The following is a 25,897-nucleotide window of genomic DNA, read 5'->3' as shown; positions in this document are numbered from 1 at the left end:
GAGATTGAACAATGGCGTCGTGGGTGCTGATCGGGTTTCTAGGGATATCGTAATAATATCAACACAAACGAATCCAGGAAGAGTGTCAGCTCCAGAGAACCCGCAGGTTCTCAAGGCCACGCGCCCGCTCGCGGGGCCACTTGAACGAATTTGGCGCCCTTCTTGGCTGGCCTGTCTTGGTGAGCCACTGGCCTAGAGGCTGAGGATGCTGCTCCAGGCGTCTCCCTCCGCCTGGGGTCCATCCAGTGACATCTGGGTGTACTGGGATGACCCCACCCTCAGCGCAGTGCCAGAGAGCAGCTCCAGGGGCTAAATGCTGCTGGTATGCTGCTGCCCCGCTGCGGCCTGGCGAGGCTACCAAGAGTAGAACCAAGGACGCAAGGGCCAGCCAAGACTCCCAAGGGGACAGAAATCATGCAGTCCACTCGGTACACAGGAGCGCTGGGCTTGGCCTCTCGCCTCCCAGTTGCCCTGCCATCCCTAGGGGCCCAGGTTGTCCCGTGAGCCCCCGTTGTGACTATGTTGTAGGACAGGTCAGGGGAGGTACAGAGAACTATGTCAATCAAATCTGAGGGGAGGCATGAGCAGAGGCCTACCTGAAAAGGTGCAAACTTACCCCCGACGGGTGGGGACAATTCATCAAATTTGCCAGTTTAAGAGGCCGGTAGCAAGAGGTCTTCTCTGCCCTAAGCGCGGAACACATTTGCCTGGAATGCCGCGGGCTCACCCGAAGCCCCAGTTGCTCCCGAAGCGGCCCAGAGGCTTGCGTTCCCGCCCTGCTGCCCTGCCCTGCCCTCCGGGGGAGGCGGGCTTCTCCAGCCTCCGGAGGGCCTCTCCCCAGGGCAGGAGCCTGGTCCTGGCCAGTGCCTGGGCCACAGCCCCGTGAGGCGGCCCACCCACTGCACTTGCCTCGCTCATTCAGAGAACTTTTTCCAGGACCAACCCTGTAACAATAAGATTTCAGGACTGAAATCCTGAAGGCCTTTCTTCTCCGCCCTCCCCCCACCTCACCCCCCAACTCCCTCAGGTCCAGAACAAGTCCCTTCTGTAGCCTGGATTAAGGACTCTCTGCAGGCACTTTCCCCAAGGGGCTTTCTTAAAATAAGCTGCCTGCATCGGAGGCTGAAATCACGAAGAAAGGGAGGGGTGGGAAGGAGGGTGGGGAAATCAGCTCCGAGGGCTTCCAGCTCCCACAGGTCTCCACTGGGTCCACACCCCATCGCTCCCGGTGAGGACAGGCCTCTCTCCCGCCTCTTCGACGCCCAGTGCGCCAGGAAGCCCAGCTGCTGTGCCCCCCGGGGAGAGGCAGCCCCTCCCCTGCGCGGTCTCCCCTCACAGCTGCCAATGCGTCCATGTCCATCCGGCTTCTTGATCTTGGGGTGCACGTGAATCTTCCCCGTAAACGATTTGCGGAGGAAATAGAAGACCTTTAGAGCTACCCTTCCTTTCAAGTCCTTAAGACGCCTCTACATCTTTCTGCGAGTGAGTGGCCGGCGTGGGGGCGGGGTGGGGACCACCGGGTGCCCGCGAGGGGCCGGCTGGGGCAGAAGCGGGCAGTGGAGGGTTAACTGCTCCGCGATCTCACCAAGCTCTTCCGAAATGCCAGTGCCCTCTCGCCGCGACCGCGATTCTGGCTGTCGGAGCCTTGTCCCTGCTGGCATTCCTCTGCAACGGAGCTGTCTGTCTGTCTGTCTAACCTAGGCCTGGATGCGCCCTGCCCGTGTACGTGGGGAGGCTGGGGGTGGGGTGGGGGCGGAGGGGGCCCCGGGGTGGAGTTAGCCGCCCGCCTATTTTCATATTCATTAGAACTGGGAGGTTTCCCGAGGAGCCCAACTGCGTTTCAAGATATAAAAGCAACTTCGGGTGCCCGCTTCGCAGCCGGGACCTCCTCCAGGGCTCCGAGCCGCGCCGCCGCCGGCGCTGCTGCGCTCCCTCCCCGCCCGGACTATGGAGTTCCTGAGCGAGAAGTTTGCCCTCAAGAGCGCGCCGAGCAAGACCGGCGACTTTTACATGGGCGCAGGAGGCGCGTTGGAGCACGTTATGGAGACGCTGGACAATGAGTCCTTTTACAGCAAAGCCTCGGCCGGCAAATGCGTGCAGGCCTTCGGGCCGCTGCCCCGCGCCGAGCATCACGTGCGCCTGGAGAGGACGTCGCCCTGTCAGGACGGCGGCGGTGAGTCGGCAGCCCCGCCACCTTCCCGCGCGCTCGCAGGGGAAGGGGTGAAGACGGAGGGGGGACCCCGTGCGCTTTCGGAAGCCAGATTTTGGCCGCTGCGCGCAGGGACCCGGGCGCCTAGGCGCCTGGTGGTCTCCGCACGATTCCCTGTGAAAGTACTAGTTCCCAGCCTTCTAGCGGTCTCCGGGTATCTGAGACCCAGCGCCCCTCCATGCCCGGACAGTGGCGTCCATCGATCGGGTTCGAACCCGAGCGTAATTGAGTCAGGACCGCGCGCTCCCTCTGCGAGCCTCGCCGTGAGCGCCGGCGGAGCTGAAATGCATCCCGCTCCTTAGAGGACGGCGGCGTGGTCAGAGCCAGGAGATTTAGAGCGTCTTGGGTGGAATATGTTTCTGTTTTTGCTCCTTGATTTTGTTTTTTAATTGTCCCAAGTGATCCTTTTCTTTCTTAAATTGGAGGGCTGCTAGATTAGTTTGGGATTTGGGTTTTGTTGTTGTTGTTGTTGCTCCTCTGAGTTTGCAGCACACCTCCATGTACATTTTTGTTAAGTGCCAAATCTCTTTAAAATGCTCAAGGCAAAAAAAAAAATTCCCCTCCCCGCCCCCTCCACTGGCGGGTTCAGCACTGGCTATTTTTCTGACTCCACTTTAAAAGTCACTGTAGTTCAGAACGCTTCTGGGCGAAATCTTCAACTTTGAATGCCCAAGTATCTCAAAGCCAAAATGTTATCAAAACAAACCATCTATCTTTTCTATCTTGTAACTCAATACAAACCTATTATTTCAGATCGGGACAGCTAAAGCAAGTTTACAATTCCAAGAGGACTTTTTCTTATCATTGTATATATTCCACAGTTAATCTGGAAAGAGCCAGTTACTTTAAAATAACAAACGAATTAAGTGTGAGATATTTACAACCAGCGCCCTGCGCCCTATTTTAATAAAGGTTCCCAGTCTGCCAGGGTACTGGCTTATGGTTCATTTGCTAAACATTTTTGTACACAAAATGGCAAAATTTAAAACGATCCTTTGTGTTTTATTTATGTTGCAAATACATTTCCACTTTCAAGGGTAAATGTAAAAGGCGCAGGCATACAAAAAGCAATCTGCGAAATCATTTCAACAATTTATTTGGAATGACGAGCAATTGTACTGTTTTATTCAACACGCTGAATTTTTAGTTTGCTGACTATATTGGAGACTTTAAACTTTTATATATACGCCTAAAGTTAACTCATCTGTCAGGGCTTTTAAAAAATGGCACTATAATGTCTGTGATGATTGCCGGTTTGAACTCAAACACCGTGTTTTAAATTGTCGGAAATCTAATGTAAGAAGAACAAATAGTTGATTCAGGACGATTTAAAACATTTTTTCTCAATCTTTAAACCAATATTTCACTAGTAGGATGAGTTTTAATCGGACTTATGAAGGAAAGGGAGCATGGGCAGGCCACTGCTTAATTTAAGATCCCGTCTTTCAACTGAGATGCACTTAGACTCACCGCTTCCTCCCCTCCCCCTTCTAGGGCTAATTGCCGCAGTTCCTCCTTTAACTCTGCCCACGGAGACAAAAACGTATTTTAATCAGTCATGCCTCTTTTTTATGTTTAGTTTTACAGAACATTTTTCTCTGCTTGAAAACTATTGGCTTTCACGTTTTTATGTAAGAAATTTTAGGAATTTAAGTTATATTGGTATTAAACTTGAATACAGTTTCATAATAATTAACACAGTTGTGAAAAATACACTATTGAGGATAGATTAAAAACAAAAATAACGAGAAAAAAAAACCCATGACAGTTCATTGGAAACCCTCATCCTGTCTGGTTTGACTGTGTTTTTATTTTTTTGAAAAAATGCTTCCAAACTAATTTTATGCATTCATTTTATTTCTCTGTGTGTGTTGGAGGAGAGAATTTACAGGATGGATTTTTGTTTTCTCTCATACCGTGAGCATGCCATCAAATATGAAGAGAATCGCTGAAATTAAAACACACTGGACCGAATGCCAGATGCCACCCATTATGTCTCAATACATGTTTGAATATCTGTGTTTCACTTGAAGGACAAATAAAGCTTTCTGTCCTTAAAACATGTTCCAAGAGTTAGGCAGAAATCTGACACATTTAGGAAGCTATCCAAGATGGATTTCTCAGCTAAAAAAATCTACTTAAACCTTAGTCTTTCTACAGCAAGCACTTCTAGAAACTGACTATTTAATTCACTTAAATATTTAGATTGGGTCACTTTTGAAATTAATTTTATAATGTGGACCCAAATATACAAAGGTAATATTTAAAACATGGTAGAAATGTACCACATCACTAATCTTCACGGAGGGGCAGGTTACTTTTCAGATTTGAGAATTCGTTTTACAGATATTATTTGAAATTGAAGTTCTTTCCGGGTTATTTTTGTCTTCTGTGAATAAATGCCATTAAGTTTTGGTCACATGCTTCCTTCCCCTTTTTTTTCTTTTTTACTAAGGCTAGAGCACCTTTCAATTTGACTCCATTATTTTATTATGAATTATGTGCATTAACATCACATTAACCTTGGAAAATAAGATGGTGAATTTTAGCAAATGATGTGAGTGCCATGTAAACATTTGTCATGGTTTTTAAACTTGTCCTCCAGTGAGATAATAATTGTACTTAATGTGAGAATGAATTAATACTGGCACAGTCAATCATTAACAGACTGATGTCCTGGTGATCTAACGTACTACAACTTGATTTCTTCACGGAGATGTTTCACAATGCTGAGAGCTGTTCTTTTCCCCATCTGGGTACAGTTAACTATGGGATCACTAAAGTTGAAGGACAGCCTCTTCACACGGAACTGAATAGAGCCATGGATAACTGTAACAGTCTCCGACTGTCTCCTGGGAAAGGGATACCGGACAAGGGAGAACTAGATGAGCTCGGAGATAAATGCGACAGCAATGTATCCAGCAGTAAGAAACGGAGACATCGAACCACCTTTACCAGCTTGCAGCTGGAGGAACTGGAGAAGGTTTTTCAGAAAACCCATTACCCAGATGTGTATGTCAGAGAACAGCTTGCGCTAAGGACAGAGCTCACTGAGGCCAGAGTCCAGGTAAGGGAGATAAGTGGAGGTCCTGGGGAGGGAATGATGAAATAATTCCAATTGTCATACAGGAGGAAGCTGATTCTAGGGTTAAGGATTATAACAGTATAATGTATGCATACAGTTACAATAAAATTTCTTTATGCTTGCAAAGGATTTGACTACTCACACAGAAGTGTAAAACAAAAGGACGTGTAAGTAATTCCAAAGGTATACAGATTGATAATTAGTTAAGTAGAGCAGGATATGATAACATGTCCCTGATTTTTAAAAATTAGTTTTTCGAGTGAAAGTCTGAATCATAGTTATCCATTTAGTAATTGATATGTATTGTTTTGTTTTTATCAAACATTAGGTTCCTTTAAGTTATATACTATGTATCTGAAATTTATCACATAATAGGCTATAAATTTATAATTTTAATTGGTTTAGGGTTATAATAAAACAAAGGGAAAAAATGAAACAATCTCTCAAACCCCTAATTGTTAGACCTACCATAATCTAATTTTTGCTATTCATGCATGTGGAATAATAAGAGAAAACTTGTATAAAGTTTGCCAGTCATAGTAGTTAGTTTCCAATATGTGCTAATTCATTATAATTTTGAAATCCAGTTTCACTATAGGGGTTCTGCAGAAGCAATAGGAATGATAATCCCAAACTAATTTTGCTATAAATAATCCAATGTTTTAAATAAAATGTACTCAAATAATCAAAACCAAAGACTTAGTTTTTAAAAGTCTTTAGTGATTTGAAAGAGAAAAAGAGGAAGGGGTAAAAGTGTACCTTTTAAGTGTATTTTATTTTTTACTAGACTTGTTACTCCTTAGCTATGTTTTATAAGTTCTGAGTAATAAGAATTTAAAATGCAACAGTAACTCAAGAGAATGGGCTTTTTCTTTGTGGTTTTTCGATTTTTAATATTGACTTTTGCAATTCCCATAAACCACTTCAATGGCGAAATGAAAAAAGTAGTGAAAATTTTGTTCCGCGTCTTCCTTCTTAAGATGAAGCCACCACAAGGCCCTTACATCATTAACGGCATCTGGCAGTGCAGGGATAACAAGCAGCAGATTTCTGCTTCAGTTTGTGGAGGCGAATGGTTACTTTATCTTAGTTCAGGAAGTAAATATATAGAACGTTGATGCTCACAAAGATTTTAAGAATTGTCACATATTAACAGGAGTCCTTCATGTGTGTTTTTGGTCTTGTGTCCATAGATTTACATTAGTTATACTTATAACCATAGAAAAATATGTTTACGCACCAAGTGATCAGTTAGGCACATTGCTTGTATTCCCCCATAACATTTCATCAAGTCCTGATTAATTTTTGTTTAGGACATGCGCAGCGAGCCAGCCTGAAACTAATTTACTTGGGTTGTTCTCTCTCCTGCTTTTTACATAAGTAAGATAATTGGCACCTCTTTTGAGGGGATTGTCATGGCTTTTCTGCCAACGAAAAACACCTCTTACTAAATTCCGTTCATGTGCCCACTACAAATTTTGTGGTGTTGCCCTGAGTCGTAGGAATATGGGCGATGCACATTTAGCAGAGCACTAAGAAACGGAGCCTTGTTTTGATGTCTGCAAATTCTTCAACGTGCCATCTTAAATGTGCAGTTTGTGCTCAGGGGACGGACAAGCTCTGAGTATTGGCAGGTGGCCCTACTGTGAAGATGGAGAGAGAGATAGGAGATTAGAATTGGACATGGAAAAGAGTGAGCATTTCCAAGAAGTTTTAAGGAAAGACTTCACACCTTGCATCGTGTGCTTGACTTCCTGCTTCTTTCCTAACATGTTGTATTCTAGACATAATTCCATGAAGAAGATTCCTCCAACTTGCTTTTACACAATGTCTACTCAGAAAACGTATTCAATTATGTAGAGTGAATATGATACTATTTATCATCACTTAACACATTACAAAATATTGAAAGGAAATTTGGAGCATCTTAAGTGTGAATTCGGGAATGTTTAATACTCAGAAAAAGACTGTGTCATGATGACATTTCTGGTATGCCATTAGAAAGAATTTAAGAGACAACGTAATTACACAATTGAGGCCACACTGACACACGGGTTTTCTTGATATTTAGCTATATTGGTCCCACATTTATATTAGCTGTAAAAGTTTTAAATTACAAAAATGATTGTGAAGACATCTGGGCACTCTTTCATAAAGGAAAATAAGTGTAATAAGTCATGTAAGTTGCATAACAAGCAATTTTGAATGATTCCACGTCAGACGGTTCCATTTCACCTGTCATTGTAGTTTGTTCTATTCCTATCATTGTTTTCCTCCTCCTCCCATGTTTCTTGTATAACCTTTATGATCAATATCTTAGAAGATGATCTAAGTATTGGAACAGCCTGGCAGGTTCTTCTGCTTGTTATGTGTGTTAAAGATGAAAACGCGCATAAGACGTTCATGCCCAAGCATGATATCGAGGGCTCAAAAAGTTTGTGCAAAGATTCCCTTTTATCTGACGCAGATGTTAATTTGATTTTATCGCTTAGTTCAAACTTCACATTCTAAATGTGTCCAAACTCTCAGCATTCTCATGGAGGAGGGCTATCGATAAGATTTTTTTTTTGGAGATAAAGAGTCTTTAACATCATATAATCAGATTGATTTTCCTTTTCATTAAATGAAAAATGTCAAGTGCTGCCATGTTGAATAAATATCCAGAATGTCTCCTTTCTATTTCCATTAAGTTATGTATCCTCGTGGGCACATAATTTCTCCAATCAGGATATGAAAAGAAGTAAAAATCGTAATGCCTTTCTGGGCATAAATTCCCTTTATTGTAGTTGACCTGGTTTACCTTTCTGATTTGAACTTTCTCAGCTTTGCATTTGCCTTCACATCAATCCATTACTTAAAAATTTACTTTTTAAAAATTTTTTAAATTAAGGTTTGGTTTCAAAATCGGAGGGCCAAGTGGCGGAAAAGAGAACGGTATGGCCAAATTCAACAAGCAAAGAGCCATTTCGCTGCCACCTATGATATATCAGTTTTGCCAAGGACGGACAGCTACCCACAGGTATGGTACAGTCCCAATGGTACTGATAAGAGAAGCAGATGGGGTTTGTATACCTTCAATGGGTTAGCATAGGCTTTACTTTTTCTAATATTACAAGTCAGAATGAAAAATGTAAGCACTACAGAACTTTGTTCAGATTGATTAGGTTTTAATTATACTAAATTACTTTATTATTTTCTTTCATACCCATATACTTAAAAAATGTTTCAGTGTATCTTCCCTTTAATTCATGTTATAAAAGAGTATGCTTAAGTAGTGTTTCTCTTAAATACGCTGTATTTGTGCTCCCCGCCTTTGATAGCTTTTAAAGATGAAGCTTTGTTTGGCACAGTATATGAAAGGATTTCAGAAAGTTTAAGAAAAACTGCTTGGGGTGATTGAACTATAGAATTTTATGATATCTATAAGAGCTCCCAATAAAATGATTAAAAAAGAAAAAGATAGTGGAATTTTCAGACATACTTTTTAAAGCCTCCCCTTTCCTTGCCTATTGTTTTAAGAACCACAGCCATAATTTTGGGTCAAAATGGCTTATGAAACTTTATTAGGCATAAAAATAACTTTTGTCCTTTTAGATTTGAAATGTTTCATTTTAAATATCATTCAGGTTCACAGCACACATTTAAATTTATTTCTGAAAACAAACAGATAACCATATATTTTAAATTATTTTTAAGAAATGCTTCTTTTAAGTAATCAAAGCTCTCAACACATTTCTCATTTTTTGAGTGTTCTTTTCAAGGATTTTTCTCTTCTGTATTGTGATGTATGCAAATAAAATGAATTATTTTTTAAATAATTGAGTATGTTTTCCCATAATCTATAATAACAATAAACCGCATTTGTTGCTTGTTAAAGGAACATTTATAAAAGAGGGGTGAATAGAAATGCCACTTGCCGTTGAGTCGGTGCTGACTCTTGGCAAATCCGTACCTATGAGAAGAGAACTGTGCTCCGCCGTGGTGTTTCAGGCAAGGTCAGGCTTCCAAAGTGCCTCTGGGTGAACTTGAACTACCAACTAGACCATCTATTATTTCTTTTCTTATTGCCTAGTGAGCCAGAATGGACATGGTGACAGTGAGCATAGAGTACATTGCTTATAGTGCCATGCATTCTAATAGGACCACTTGAAAAACGTAAATGAAACATTTGCGGGAGAGGCACAGCTCTGTGCGTGATGGCGCCTACGTCACAGATTCGTGTACTCACTGTAGCTCCAGCCCCTGGGAGTGTTCATTTCTGCGACTGTAAAGGACTGTTCTAGAATATGAACTCCGTCTTGTGATTTTATGCTAACCTGAATATTCTTTTGCCTTTTGTGATCCTTGAGATCTGTCTTGGTAATTTCACTTTTTCGGATAAATCCACAAAATTCATTACGTGTAACAATACATAACAATGATATATATGATCGATTAACAGAGTCATACCGATCACTTTGTCCAGTTCTTTCATTTAAAAAGTGAGGTAACTAGGCCCAGTTGAGTTAAAGAATCAAGCCAAGATCACACAAGTTTATAAAAGGTTGCTGCTGCTGGGCCTTTCCATGGATGTTTACTGGAAAACCAAAATTTTCGGTGCTTCTTGAATGAATCCTTATATCTGCTATAAAAGTCTCATTTCTTGTCATGAGGTTAATGAACTTAACTGACTAGATGTTTGTGATTGTTCTGTTTCACTTCTAAACAAAATGCTCTGGGCATCTTACCTTGACTGGCTGTCAGCTCCAAGAGGGCAGGGATCTCTATATCTGTCTAGTGCGGGGGTGGGGGGAGGGGCAGGGCACGCACCTAGGACACCTGCCACACTGTTCTCCCTACTTCCGACCTTCTTCTGAGCTTCCAACTGTTCTCCAAGCTTCCTTCATCTGAGCAGCTGACACGTATGAATTCATTTAAGCTTCACAGCTACTGTGTGGCATGTGTGTTAGTATTTATCCCCATTTCTCAAATGAGGACATTGAGGCATGGAGAGGTGAGATATTTATTTGATTCCACTAGTGGTAAAGCTCAGATTTCATCTTGGACTATCTGACACCCACATACGGGATCCTTACCCTCAGTCTCTCCTACTGAATATTTTTAAATTATAATTTTTTACCAATAAACATTACTTTAGTCTCACTATTGGAGCTTGTGGATAGTCAAGGAAACTGGAAACTCGGTCAACAACCAGTAAAGTAACAGTAGAGAAATACAAGGAAATTTGCCTATGATTTACCTAATTTAAACAAGTTGACCATTATGACTAGGAATAATACAATTATGAACTAAGAGCTCTTTTATAGTTGTTTTAAACAATATTACCATAAATATTCCTAAAATAATTTAATACATCTCCCCCCCCATCATTTTCTTTTAATCTTTTATTACTTTCTTTTAAGCCACGTTTCTGTTTTCCACTTCTCTGTTCCTTGCTACTGTCCACCTTAGGTCTGACTCCCCGTTCTTACCCACTCCAACAGAAAGCGTTTACGCAGTGCCCACGAGACCCTGCGTAGAGTCAGTGTGCCTTAATGACTGTGGCCGCATCTCTGTCTTCTTCCCCTGGGGTTGTTTTGCCATTGTATTAGTAAGTTCCGGAGCTTTAAATAATATTGATTAGCGGGATGAGACTCTTAATTGTTCAGGCAAGAAGGGAAATGCATAGCATGTCTTCTCACCGTGGGAATTTTGTACTATGTCTCCCTGGGACATCCCCATCATTTGTGCATTGGTCATACCACCTCATAATTTAAGGAGGACAGCATGGAAAACAGGTTGAAGGTGGTTTTGACAGTGCATTGTATTAACAAACACTAAAAACAATACTCTAAAATCCATCACCTTTCTCAACCAGTATTTTAATAATTAGATGTTAAAAATTCTGAAATCAAGGGTCTCTTCCTACTAAAAATTTTGGATAAATCTAGGGGAAAATTCCATATTTAACTGTTAAAAATTATGATTGGCTTGAATTTTTTTCTGTTTGTTTGAGGAAAATATCACACCTAGATTGTGTCATCAAGTTTCAGCCTAAAGAAAATTTATGTTAGCACGGGTCTTGGCAAAAGATAAGGGAAAATAGGGAAAGTGCGGGGAAAAAGTAAGGGAAAATAGGAACTGAAATAGATCTCAACAGCTCTGCACGATAGGACATTGAATTTAGTTAGTGTTACTAAAATTATAGGAAAACAAACAAACAAACTATGAACTGTTTGGAATTTAGAAAATGTTGGAGGCTGGACAGAAATAAAGCATGAGCAATTTGTCAGGAAAGCAAAAAGCACACATGGATGTACATAAAAAGTAGAGATGATTTTGAAAATTATCCCCATCAAGCCTGCTCAATGTGGATAATAACCTTACCTGGAATGAGCATATATATAAATATTACCTGTTTATGCATGAGTAGTAATTTTTTAAAGTGCATTTAAAATCATTGCTATAACTGGTCTTCATTACGCTATAGTAACTATTGTTATAACAGAAATTATAGCTAACACTTGAGAGATTATTTCAAGCTAGACAATGTGTTTCCTGCTTATAACTATTCAATTGTTTAAGTGGAGCTAGATTTTCTGAGTTTAGACGTCTAGAGCTCTTTATGTACCATTTTTACCAATTCGATTACTGAGCAATGACATAGACGTTACATCACTTTGTAAAGTAAAAATATTTCCTTGCTTTCCATTTAGAAGAATTTAAAAAGTCCTTTAAAAGATAATAGAGCATTTAAAAAGCCTATACTTAAACCGGCTCATAATCGATACACACACAAACAAGGAAATGAGGTGTGTTCTGGTATTATGCATGGACCTCGTGAAGATTTATTATGTCAATAGTTATCTGTTTTAAGAAAGTATATTTCAAAACCTTGAAACATGGCATCTTCTTGTTAAAGTCTTATGTTTTGCTCACAGTATCCGTTGTCATTTGGCAACACTGTAGCTAAATGAAACAATGTGTAATTTATAAAAACAATTTCACTACTTGTGCTAAATTGTTTCTATCTTGAATCCCCATCCCTTCTCCTAAGCCTTATTTCCTCCAGGAGCTCTCCCCTGAATCCGCCAATCAGTGGGACACTTTCTGGCTTACATGTAAATGGGTTGCAGAACGTTTCTGCCTCCCCATTCACGTGTGAAATGTTTTCAAAAGATGATCTAGTTCCTGCTCATCTTTGTATTTTCACCGTTTTAAGCAAATTACGTAACTAAATAGATGTGACTAAAGAAACTGCTGCACATCGGTATTTATTCAGGAATCCATTGCAAAACGAAGATTCACCCATCCTCACGGAAACAACTGATTTCTGAATCTCTGCTCGTAGACAACTCTGTGGCCTTATGCAATTTATGTTTCCTCTTAGGATCTTAATTCCCTCTATTTTTAAAAGGACCAGAGTAGAAAGATCCCTTTCAGCTTTTTTTTTTTTTATTCCAGAGTTATTTGCATTTTACCCAACCAGTATTTGTCAAAAACTGTCTTAAGCTATGAGGCTACAGGAAGAATCCAACCAGATAAAAGTCCCTGCTCGGTGGTTCTAAACATGATTGTGATTATTGACATTATTATAGCAACTGCTGTCCAGCTGGCCCTGACCCTGTGATAAACTCTGCCAGTGTTTCTTGGTGCAGACTAGACCCACCGAACTGCAGGTGCGTCCATGATGTTCTCCTCAAAACCTAATCAGCAAGCAAGGAGCTATCGGCATTACAATGTGTTTCCAATGTAGGGAAACCCAAGCATTTTAAAAACAGTTATTTTGGTGAATAAAATATTTTATCTAGTGATGTCAACATCTTTTTGGTGATTGCAAACAGCCTACAGTCTTATAAGAAAGAGTGTATTGCAGCTACTAGATTTGGCTCCAGGGAGCCCGAGGCACAGGGGCTAACCTCTGTGCAAGGAACGGAATTTCGTTCAGTGGCTCCAAGCCACAGCTGTTCTGAGAAGAAGACGTTCGCTTCTTAAAAATCACAGCTTTTGAAATCCTGAAGGCCATTCTCTTTTATCTTATAGGGTCACTCAGTTGGAATGATGTGTTTTGGTTTGGTTTATATTAACCCAAAACCTTAACAGAACCGTTTGCTAGCTGAGTAACTTTGGTTAAATCCCTTAGCTTCTTGGATCCTCAGCTTCTCCATTTATAAAATGGAGGTGTTGGTGTTAGACTATTGGAATAGATGGTGATGATGGGGAATGTTTGGTTAAGATGAAGATAAAATTGAGTTTTAAATGGCAAAGTCCTTGGTTTGCAGTCAGTGGACTTGAACCCTGGGATTTGGGGAGAAGCCGCGGTCATGCGGTGGTTACGTGTGTGGCTGTGATCTGCTCGAGAAAGATGGGGCTTTCTGCTCGTACAAAGAGTTTGAGTCATGGAAAACCCTGTATGGTCACTATGAGTCAGATAAAACTCTGTGCTAATGTTTTTTTTTCTTTTTGCTGATTCATATAATGACTATGAGTTTTGTAGTCAGAGTTGTAGGTTCAAATCCTGACTTTGACCCTTAATATCTTTCAGGTCTATGGCAAATGTATTAATTTTAAGAACATAAATAACACATGACAAAGGTACTTAGGCCATTGACTCGTAATGCGTATCGATTAAATTCCAAACTCACTGCCATCCAATTGTTTCCAATGACGAATGATCCCTGGGTAGGGTTTCTGAGATTATCCTTCTTTATGGGTGCACATAGCCTCATTTTCCTCCAGCAGAGCAATGGGTTGGCTTGAACCGCCATTCTTAATGACTATCAGCCCCTGCCCAACCTACAGCACCCTGAGAGCTCCTTATTTAATAAATAGTCACAGTTCCATTGTAGCCATTCGTCATTATAAATTCAGTTATACAGTAGAGTGATTGCTAAGTGGTTTGAGGAGTCTCTTGTGTTATGGCATTTAAACTAATCCAATCTGAGTAAATTTACTATTTAAAGTTAATCTTGGCCATCAGACCTAACGGGAAAATCAAATTTAGTTCAACAGGTTTTTCTCTCTAAATTAGAATGACCAAATATGGCAACTTTAGGAAACTTTGAGTATATTTCAATCCCCCCCGAAATAATAATCTCATGAAGGAAATAACATTTTTAAAAGTTGAAGGTTTTTCACACCAAAGTTTTGAATGAAGTTTTGCCTAGTGTAAAGTGAGAATCAGACCTGAAACTGTGCTTATCCAATGTATAATAGGACACACAGTACCTAGAGTTTTATTTTGTTGTTGTTTGGAGGTTTTTTTTGCTATGGTGATGACTTTATAAACATGTATCCTTTTGAATTTGAATATAGTGAGAACTAGGTAGTTGAAATTGCAGATTTAAACTGTACAATATTACCAGTTTAGCAAATTATATTCCAAGCTTAAAATCATGTGAGATTTTTAGATGATTTAAATTTTTTTCTGTTATGCACTGATTATTGAATATATTGTTCATCATACCATTTTTAAATTGCCAGTTTATGTATTAACCTAAAAGTCTATCTTTATTGAGCTAACCGAGTATGATGCTCTTGTCTCTTTCAACCACCATATGTAGCAGTTTCATGGCAGCTGGAGCAGTTTTTACCTGTGCGTGAGAAAGTGTCCCACTTTAATCTCACTTCCACTTTTTCCTCACGTATTTGAAGCACACGACTAAGCAAGACTCTGTGAAATGTTAATAATAAGCGATATTTGATACGTTGTGTCATGAATGCTATCATGTCTATGGATCATCACTAGGGAATCATTATAGAGTTATACAGTGAAATTTCCCACGTGGTTTGTAGATCAACAAAAATGCCACCGCCATTGCTAGCTAAGCAAGTCAAAAGGATGGTGCCCAGGTTCTCACTGATTACGAAGCACCGATGTTTAAAGGCATGAAGAATATGGAGTGAGATGTTGTTGTTTAGCGTCATTGAGCTAATTCTGGCCCATACACACCGTATGCACAACAGAGCAAAGCACTGCCTGGTCCTGAAGTCCACTATTGCTCAGATAAATATACTTACGTGCTTAAAATAGCTAAAGATTCTTATGTAATTTAAATGCATAAATATACATATAGTTTATATAAATAGATATAAAGCATACTGAACAAATATGTATACAATATGCTATTTATATACATTGAGTATCATAATGGCTAAGTTCGATATTTTTGCAATTTTAAATTCTAAATCCTGGAGTGTGAAATATGTGAAACTTTACATGAACTCATAATTGATTTTACAATCAGAAAGGTAAAATTTCTACTATGTCTTTAGTCGAAACAGAATATGAATATGAAGCTGGCTTTACTCAGGATCACTAGAGTGAGTCCAGAATTCATACATGCTTACAAGTGGAACTGTTGAATGCAAATTAGAATATTAGCATATTTTGGTTGCAAGTAATTTATACCCTAGAAAATTTATATTCTTAATCTATGCTTTTGAATGTTGTGACTTTAATTTAATCAGGGATTTGTGGCGTTCAGATTAATGAGGAGGCAGCGATAAAGCCGACAGACATAGCCACCATGCATGTACTGGAATGCATGTATAGAATATGAGAATAGTGGGAAATACTCAACATGATCATTGCTGCTTGGCAACAATCAATGAAATATCAAATTCCGGAAGCTATTGTTTCATTATCTCCTTAAATTAGTAGAGTTCAAAAGTTTTACTTAAATATATAAATATTCTTTGTAATGATTCTAATTGATAAATGCAACAGCAAAGGGAAAAATATCTGTTTCTTCTATCATTGCCTTACAGCTTTTTCAAATCTCATTTGAAGAACACAAGATCATTTTTCCATTATTCTATTAACAGTTGTGATAATCCATTTTATGAGACTATGTTTTAAACTAACAAGAATTTACATTTTTATTTTTCCAAAAAACAGTTTTGTCTCAGCTTATCTGTCTCATACTACTATCATATCTAGTAGTGATTTTATTCTTTCATATTAGAAGTACTCATTCTTATTCCAAATTCCCATACATTGTTCAAGAATAGAACTTTATTGAGATTCAAACTGGTAGTCAACAATAAATTATATTCATTTCCTAATGATTAAAAATTTCCCATCACCTCACTTTTACCAAACTATATTTTAAAAAGATACTTTGGAACATTTGATTTGTAAATTGGCTAATAAATCTTAATTTATGTGACATCTGAAAAAATATTTTTGGTGTGAATTAGATCTGATAAATAGGGACTAATATATACGTATTTCAATCTCACATAGATTTTTCTATTGTTTCATTAATTTAAGCTCCTTTTTCCTACAAGTATTAGTGTTCACTGATAGCAAATTCACTCTTTAGAGAAATACTTTTATGAATTTTTCCAGTAACCTACTGATTTGGTAAAGTGGAAAGTTAATGGGACCTTAACTTTTGTTAGCAGTGAAAAATATATGTAATTTAGCATATGATATTTATTAATATCTTATCACCCTAAATCTTAAGGGGAGGTAGGGAAATAAAAGATAGATATCCTTAAAACATTGGAGTGCTAAAAAGTGATGTTTGCAACATTTAAAAGTGATCCTTTAAAAACATCAGGTAAATTCATAGTGATAATGCGCCACAGGTAAGTATTGGCAAATGCACAAAATAGTCAGTGAATGTTAGCATTTTATCAAAAAGGAAATTACAAAGCATACATCAATTTTGATACAGAAAAACTATCACTGTAACATTGTAACAAATACTTCCTTATGAACCTCTGATCTGGTCTTTAAAGCAAGCAACAGGAAAGTATGTGGACATGTGCTGTGAATGGTGCATATGTGTGTATGTGCATGATTACTATATGGGCGCACATGGCACATGTGTGTTCACTTGTGGAAGGGTATTTTGATGTTGGCGCTGGGAACTATAAGCAATCTGTTTATAGAAGAATAGCATTCAACAGACTGATTTCAACAAACAAATAGAATTCACTTAGTTGGGCTTGTTGCCTATAACATTCAGGAAAGGTGCCTACATATTCATTTTCGTGTTGTCTAGTCTTTTCATTAAATTCAGATTAAATCCTGATTGCTGTCTCCTGAACTGCATGAACATTAGAACATAAATATACTATCGTGAACCTCTTTGATTTTTTTACATGCAGAACTACTTTCACAATTGACGCCAAGACTAACAAACGTACATTTCTTTAGTTTCCTTGAAAAGTATCAAGAATCACAACAATCATCAGAAAGTACACTAGAAATATCCATCAGGTTTATTGTATTAAAATTTTCTTTGTGGTTTAGTTAGAAAGAATATATTTATATCGAGTTGCTAAGACAAGTGAGATTTATATTTTTATGTCTGTGGTTGTCTTATATGACTAATTCATGACAACTCTGTTTCCACAACAAACAGCCCTCAACACAAATAATATGTTGTGGTCTGATACCATCAAGACAGCCCCTAACTAGACCCTGTATCTATTGTTTTTAATTTTTCAGAACAAAAATTAATGTTAAATCAATTTAGCTTTAATTTGGAGAGAATCAGAAAGAAAGAAAAAACTTTGTATCAGAATTCCAAAGTTTTTATTTGATTGAGAAAGCATTAAAGGGGCAGATGTTCAAAGTACAGTGTAGCAAGTTGGCTCAACTGCCATTCATAGTAATGGGGGGCACTTGGCTAAGTTACCTGGACAATGTTTTGAACATCCTTCCCCCCCAGAACTTTAAAAAAATGTTGTGAAGCACATTAAAACATGGTTCTCCATTTCTTTTAAACACAACAAAGAAGAAAAATGAAAAGGCATGCCTTCTGACAAAAACAAAAAGCACATGAAAGAAGGATGCGAGTGCAATAATAGATAATAGTGTTGTTCCTGGTTGTGAGGTTGTTGGACACTATTTAGCTAGAAGCCTAAGAAACCACTTGCGAACTGGTGTATCCCTTGGTTTTGTGATTCGTGGTCGGGTCTGTGCAATAATCCAAAAAGAAGAGTAGTTATTCTCTTGAGGACAAATGCCTGCTTTCTTTCCAGAATTTAACAGGAAGTATAAAGTTTCTTTTAGTGAATCAGAGAAGGAAATAGTGTATTGCTCCTGTTGATAAATATGTAAAAGTTGCAGATGCCAAGCATACAGTTTAAAAATCAGTGCCTAAATAAGAACAGAATTGGTGAAGATATGACGGTGCAGTGGACTGAGATCACCCACACAGCAGACTTAGTCAAAGACAGACTTAATCAACTTAAGCAAATATTGCCTTCTCCTCTTAACAAAAGGAAATGATTCAGAACAAAGAGAGTATCTACCAGTTTCTCTAAAGTGATCAGACAACATCTAGATTACATTTTCTTATAAATTCTATGTAGATAAGGGAGAAGCTATTAATAATGCTATCATATTTAGAAAAGCATGAATAGATTCCTGCAGAATCTGAAAATCATGGTTAGTGATGGAATGATTAACCGGACTTAAGCTGTTTAGGTGGGGATGAGAGACTTGAGCCTGGTTTAATAATTGCCTAGTGTCACTGAAAATGATTATATATAAGAAAGATGATACATTTACTGTGTAGTTTTAAGGACAGGTATAAAAATGATAGGTGCAGAAATATTACAGTTCACATTAATGGAGTTCTTGAAAAGGAAATATGGTATTTGGTAACAAGTGTGCTTCTTATGAATGGAAGTAATAAGCATCTCTTAGGTAGATAATTGAAAGTGTACAAGGGCCTTTCTTATTTGTAAAGAAGTGGACCTTCAATAGGGCTTGCTAAATCTAGTTGATTTTTATAATTGCATTTTTATGTTATCACTACCATTGTTCTTTGAGCTTTTTAAATACAGATACTCTATTAAGTAATCAGGAAAAGTAATCAGTCATCAAGAACATACACTTATGGTGGATAATAAGCATTTCATAGGAAAAGAAACCCCATAGATGAATATAGTTAGTAAGGCATTATACATTTTCAGCATTTCGATGAAATATATTTGGTACAGTGATGCTGGAGTTCAAATCATAAACCATTGGAATTAAGGAGCCTTGCTGGTCCAATGTCTGGCTCAGAATAAAAGGATTAACGGTTAAAACCCACCAGCTACTTCAAGGAAGCAAGATACAGCGATCTGCTTTCATAAGGACTGTAGTTTGGGAAACCCTACGGTGCAGTTCTTCTCTGTCCTAGAGGGTCATTCTGAGTCAGCATCAAGGCCACCTTGTTTGCATATTGGAGCTATGCAATCTCAGGTAAAGCTTTAAAACTCTCTAAAGTTTGCCTTCTACAAAATCAGATTAGTAAATCACTAATCTCAGATGATTAAATGTATCAATAAAAATTAATGTAATCCCCGATTATGGTAATTAATCAATAACAATCCCCTATCATGAGCAGCTCGAGTGGTGCTTTTGGATAAATGCCATCAGTTGGTCCATGGGAGAAAGAGGAGGCTCTCTGCTCCTGTGAACCAGCCTCAGAAACCCTATAGTGGTCTCTGTGGATCAGAATGGGTTCTATGGCAATAGGTTGGGTGTTAACTGGATCATGACCATGAGCTTGATCATCATCAGAGGAACTGCTTCAGAGGATCTAAAACTGCAATCCACTGAGGATTTCTCCTTTATTTTTTATGATTTACACCTAGCTCTTTGATACAGAAACCAGCTAGATCTGTACAGTCAAATAAAAGTGTCAGAATATTAAAAATAAAATAAAATAGAGGGAGAGAAAGGAAGAAGTGGGAGAAGGGGCTAGAAACACATATATCCTCCTCCTCCTCAACATCATCAAAACAGGATATATCAAATGTGTGAAGTGTGTATCTCTATCAAGACAGACTCTTCAAATGACCTGAATGGCTTCTCAAGTCAGGCATAATTCGGCTATCCTAACTTGCTGTACTAATATTTCTATATGTTAGACTTTCTTTCATCAAAAGTAATATATTTAACATGGTTAATCATGTCCATATAAGAAGTTTTGATCAAAATATTTGTCCTATGTCCTAGAAACTAGGGATTTTTTTTTCCAATTTTAGGTAGATTTATATGCTTTAGAGATAATTTTTCTTACTTTACATTCCTGAAGTATCTTCATTTTCTTTATGCTTTGTACATGTTTATCATTATAATTCTGTTGCCTCCATATACTTCTAAGATTTGTTTCTTCCTCTGTGTGTTTATGTGTTATCCAGTTAATATTTATTAAAGTTGATGGTTTTTCTTTATGGAGAAAGAAAAGAAAATTCTTTACTGATATTATCATAAATATATTACTTGAAAGCAGATCTTCTAAGGATTTAACAAAATACATATTTATATGAATGCAGACTATTGGATGATTTATGAATTTTAACATTACTTAAAAATGGAGAAATCCTTTAGCAAAAACAAAATGCAAATAGTTTTCCTTACCATTTTTTTGCCTTTAATTTATTTTTTAAAAGATGTGAGCAAGTTCACTTTTCATGTCCTGAAAGAGCTTTTGTCAGGCATGTGACTGTGGTTTTGCAGTGTAGCACAATGTGAGATTGAATGGCTGAGGAAAATCACGAAGATCAATCTGGAAGACCTAGCTTGACAGGGTAATGACATGAACAGCGCCTGTGTTGGTTTGAGATGTAGAACTCGGCGTTCACTAGCTGATACTAGACTATTGTGGAATGCAGATAGCAGTGTGAGCCCAAACTAAAACATAGCCCATGAAGAGACCTAAAGAGCAATCAAGGATTAGACATGCAAATTATTATATATAATCATATGTTTAACAGACCTAAAGCTGTTTCTACGACTCAAAATCATATAGTAGTAGTTATTTATGTATTTATTTCTAATACATAAAGAACCAGTTTAAAAACAACAGGGAAATGAGCATCTTCGTAATTCATGTAGGCTACCTAAAGGCAGAAATTTCGCGTGGAGGCTTTCTTTTAGGTTTTGAAACTCGTGTAGTGAGCCTTTCCCAAATAACAAGGTAAATAATTTACCAGTGTATTCTAGAACTTTTTAAAGAGTATTTTCTTTTATTAATCAAAATTAATTTTCCATGGAAGAATAATTTAAGCTCAAATATTATAAGACTGTGCCTACATTTATCTGCAGTAGCTTAGAATCTCGATGTAAAAAATTAGCTAAGAAACAGATCATTTTTCTTCATTCTTTGTTTATTACCCTGCCTTAAAAAAGAAGAGTCTGATGCAAACACATGCGTTTTATTGGGTTCTAGTTCATATCTATAATAATTTAGAAAAAAACCCAACTATGTATTTCTTCTTCTAAGGCTCCCTCCACATCTCTGCCTGGCTCGGTACCAGATAGCAACCTCCTTCTTTTTTCAGCTCCTGTTGTCATGAGTTTTGCTGATCTCCTTACTGCTGTATATAATTGCTGATTTTTCTTCTCATTTCTATACTTCATATTTAAAATTCACAGTATAACCCTCCCCTTTATTGTTTCTTTGGCATGGTAATAGCATCAGAAAAATACATGTTTATTGGTTTTACTCCATTGAATTTTTTTAATTTTAAAATATTCTTATAAAGTTCCTCACTAAAAATTATAGCCCAGTTTTCAATGTTTTTGTGTTAAATATTGCTTTAATTATATTCATATGCTGTTCTTTGCTAGTTATGTATTTTCCCTGGCATACTGTCATTATTTCCTTAGTTCTATGCTTAAGAATTTAAATTTACGTGTCACCTTTCCTCTTTCAATTTTATCGTGCCATATACCTATTTACAAAACAATATTCAAGAATAAAATCAAATTTAATTGCAACATGTAAAAATATATATGTGTTTGTTGGGCAGTTTTAAGGGACAGAAAAAAATTACTGAAAGCAAAAAATTTCTCAAATGTGTTTGATCAAAAACAGCCCAGTGTCAGCAATGACTTCCAACAAAAACTGCCACAAGAAAGCAAGCAACTTTAGAATTTTTGTGTCTCATTTTGTTCATCTTGTTAAGAAGATGAAAGTTGTCTTTAAACCTAAAACTATACTTTAAACACCCTTTTTAAGCACATGAATTGATCATGAAACATGACAACCTTTCTGCGTTTTTAAAAAACTCATGACTGTAAAAAGAACGCCCATTAGATTGACAGATTTGGGGTATTTTATGTGGTCAGGTTTGTGGTTTTTTTGCAGCTTGTTACACTGTAACCAAATGGAAGGATCTTTCAGATAACCGTTTTCAGTCATTGTCTCCTGTGCTTAGAATAATTACCGAGCACCCGATAGGAGTAAGCATTGACCAGTTAACACAATTTCGTAAATGCAATTTAGCCAAAGTCAGAGAGAAAAGTGAGAATGTGTAAATGTAATGTTTGTTGCCTTATATATTCCAGATTCAGAACAATTTGTGGGCAGGAAATGCAAGTGGCGGCTCTGTGGTTACATCGTGCATGTTACCACGTGACACTTCCTCCTGTATGGCACCTTATTCCCACTCGCCTCGGACAGACTCCAGTTACACAGGGTTTTCAAACCACCAGAACCAGTTCAGCCACGTCCCCCTCAACAATTTTTTCACTGACTCTCTTCTTACTGGGGCTCCCAATGGACATGCATTTGAAACAAAGCCCGAATTTGAAAGGAGGTCTTCCAGTATTGCAGTTCTTCGCATGAAAGCCAAGGAGCACACCGCCAATATTTCATGGGCCATGTAACAGGCAGTGCCTTTTTTATTTTTGTTTAATAGCAAGGTAAAACATTTTTATCTCTCATATTTAAAGAATACAACATTAAGCTGCTGTGTGTGGAATTGCTGAAGGTCAAGTTATACAATGAGACCCGCTTAAGCAAATAGATGTTATTATTTAACATTAAAATTTAACAACAAACTTCTGAAAAGACTAGATAGATTTACCATCCATAAGTGTCTACAAACTCTGTTTTAGTAGTAAGATTTTTCCCCCAGTGTACAAATCAATGAAATATGATCGTGCAACTTAAAAGAATAAATGTGTTAAATAAATTCCTCTGTTATAGATTGATTTATGTGAGTTCAGTATAGCAAGAAATCTCTTGTAAAATAATATGTGGCAACGGAGGAAATGCCCTGGGGAAAATGTTAGATACCAAGCTGACAGCTAAATATTGAAGAAGGGGATTTGGGGGGAGTTAACTGCCATGTCGCTCTCTTTGGGGGCCGAAGATGCAGTGGACATATCCCTTTTACTGAGAATTTATCTCTAAGTGGCAAGGATGTTTTATCTCTAGATATTTCACTGCATTTCCACACAGAAAAAGCACCTTTCTAAAATGAATAACATTCACATAAAATTTGGGGGTACAGTTTCCTGAAAACATGTGGCTAAAGGTGATAGTTGAAAATATTCCAGTATGATTTAAAATTATAGTCACAAAAACGTTTTAAAATATGCCACCACTTTAACAACAATAGCAGCAGCAAAGTCAGCATGAACTTAGAAACCTTGTTGTGAAAGTAAGGCAAAAAACCCCACAAAAAACCTGCTCATATCTTCAGACAACAGTTGTGTTGATTATGCACTGTGCACACACATGTCTAATGGATTCAGTTAAAAGAGTAACTTATTTGACCGTCTTTTATTCCGTGGGCCTGTATGTGTATGCATACATGTATGGACGTTTTTTTTTTTTGACATATTAGGCTTTCAGCATTTTCTGCTACTGTGGTTGTGCATAGGGAGTTACGATGTCAGAAGGCTCGCTAACATTTCTGGTGGAAAAGAAGGGAAGAAAAATACATTGCATCTGGAAAATTGCTAAGCCCTTTGATTTACTTCTCCTCCCTTCCCCTGTCACATACCAAACTTTTTCAGATGAGTGAAATGTCAGCCCCCTTGAAAGACTCTTAAATTCATAAAGGCAAAATAAATTAATTGAAATGAAGATGACGTCCAAGACTCAAATCAAAGTAGGCTCTGCTCTTTGTACTCTCTCGGAATCTTCCTGTGGTTGTTGGAGCCTTTAGGGATTTGCCTCAAAGCCCCCGAGGCTAAAGGACAAGAATGGATGAATTTAAAAAATTAAGTTTCAGGGGGAAAGTATGTAAATTCAGTAAGTATCTCTGCCTAGTGGGAGAATATTTACAATAATTAGACATCTTTTGTCATAAAATGTTAAATCAAGCAGATGATGAGTGCGTGATGTCCTAAACAAACATCCCTGCCTTCCTAATAAACTTTGTTCTTTATTGCTTCTGCGCTCTCTCTTTATACTTGTGTTCCCAAGAAAAACTTGTTCAACTTTGGCCCTGAGAATTATGCTTCCATGCAGGGCCTTTTGTTCATGTATTGTTTAGGCAGCTGTTAAATCGTTTTCATTTTAAAAAAGAGAACAGCTTCTCTTGAAATATTCATATATGTGTGGATATGCAATTGTGACTAAAAAGTTGGGCCTGAAAGGGAAGATTTTTATTTTCTTCTGCTATAACATCTTAATGTCCTTGGCTAGTACCATTTATTTTTTTTAATGAGAGCCCAAACTCAGAAAATCAAGTTTATTTTCATTTTATTTCTTAGTTTTTCTACTTTAAAATTTTCCTTTCATTTTATCTGCTTTCCAGAGCTTTGGGAATTCTTTTTTTTTTAATTCAAATAACAAGTGTTTTTTTTTTAATTTGAGGTTTTACATTTCCTGTGTTCTATATAATTCAAGCAGCTCATTTATTAACACCAACAATATGTAAAGTACTATTTGAGATAATAAAATGAAGGCACAATGGAAGCATGGGACTTGTTCAAAAAGGATTGAATTGCAGTCTTCTGCATGCATATCTGTAAAAATCTATAAGATTGATGTTATCCTGACCGACGTTTCATACGATAGGATGGTGACTGTAAGAACTGCAGGGCTAAAGTACACCCGTTTATGCCCCAAATGTTCCTTTGTAATGGTTTAAAATTATATATTTGAGAAATGAAAATACAATAAAATCTACTTTTGATCAAATAAGGTAAGGTCAAATCAAAGAATATAAAATGTACATCCAAATTTTTTCTTGCTCTTTTTAAACCTAGATTTAACTATATTTCATATTCTATCATTCCCTTACCTCACAAAACATTGACTTTGTACACGAGAGAAAAAAGCTAAGTTATTGCATTTGCTTTAACATTGATTATTGGGAATATTTTTTCATTAAGTAATTTTGTGAACTTGGACATTTAACCCACAACAGCCTCCTCCTCCCATTTGTCTTGCACAAAATGGTTTAAGAAATTACTATTTTACACTTTTTCCTTAGCAGGGAGGTTTGTATTCAGAGCCCAGGAAAACAAACAAATATTTTTTGTGTGTGAGAATTAGGTAAGGTGTGTAGTTTCTTAAATATCAAATGAAAGGTCAGAAAATAGTGAACCTTTGAAGGCATTTAATTTCCTTTTTTTTTAATGGTTATTGAATAGTGGTTATTTTCTTCCTTGGTAACTTCTGAAAGAAAGCCACTTCCCCCCAGTCAGGAACACATCTCAAAAAATAACAGAGTTACTTAACCTATGTAACCTCGAGGAAGCTCCTGGAATTGTGTGTATGAATTATGGTGTGTCTTGTTTCTTGCTCTTCTCTACTGTTGATTTTTGCCTCCAAGGGAGGAGGGAGGGACGGATTAATACACTTAGTAGGTTCTTATAAAAAATAATGTGGTATAGATTTATTTTTGTATCTTTCATATGTCAA

General features: G+C 37.8%; 1 protein-coding gene across 1 annotated transcript; it reads left to right on the top strand.

The window, feature by feature from the left end:
- Window positions 1-1,947: 1,947 nt before the first annotated feature.
- ALX1 (ALX homeobox 1) lies at window positions 1,948-23,066 on the top strand. Its single transcript, XM_075552741.1, has 4 exons — window positions 1,948-2,173; window positions 4,972-5,276; window positions 8,185-8,313; window positions 22,582-23,066. The coding sequence occupies exons 1-4, from the start codon at window positions 1,948-1,950 to the stop codon at window positions 22,900-22,902; spliced, it is 981 nt and encodes a 326-aa protein (XP_075408856.1). The 3' UTR covers window positions 22,903-23,066.
- The last annotated feature ends 2,831 nt before the right edge of the window (window positions 23,067-25,897 follow it).

This window comes from Tenrec ecaudatus, chromosome 6 (assembly GCF_050624435.1).
Source record: "Tenrec ecaudatus isolate mTenEca1 chromosome 6, mTenEca1.hap1, whole genome shotgun sequence".
NCBI lineage: Eukaryota > Metazoa > Chordata > Mammalia > Afrosoricida > Tenrecidae > Tenrec > Tenrec ecaudatus.
The sequence above is the reverse complement of the archived record's forward strand: the minus strand, read 5'-3'. Positions and strand labels throughout refer to the sequence as shown.

Excerpts from the sequence above, each read along its gene's own strand:
- ALX1 (XM_075552741.1), top strand. The coding sequence starts at position 1,948 with ATGGAGTTCCTGAGCGAGAAGTTTGCCCTCAAGAGCGCGCCGAGCAAG. Across the intron at positions 2,174-4,971 it reads GCCCTGTCAGGACGGCGGCG|TTAACTATGGGATCACTAAA; the intron begins GTGAGTCGGCAG and ends ATCTGGGTACAG. Across the intron at positions 5,277-8,184 it reads TCACTGAGGCCAGAGTCCAG|GTTTGGTTTCAAAATCGGAG; the intron begins GTAAGGGAGATA and ends TTTTAAATTAAG.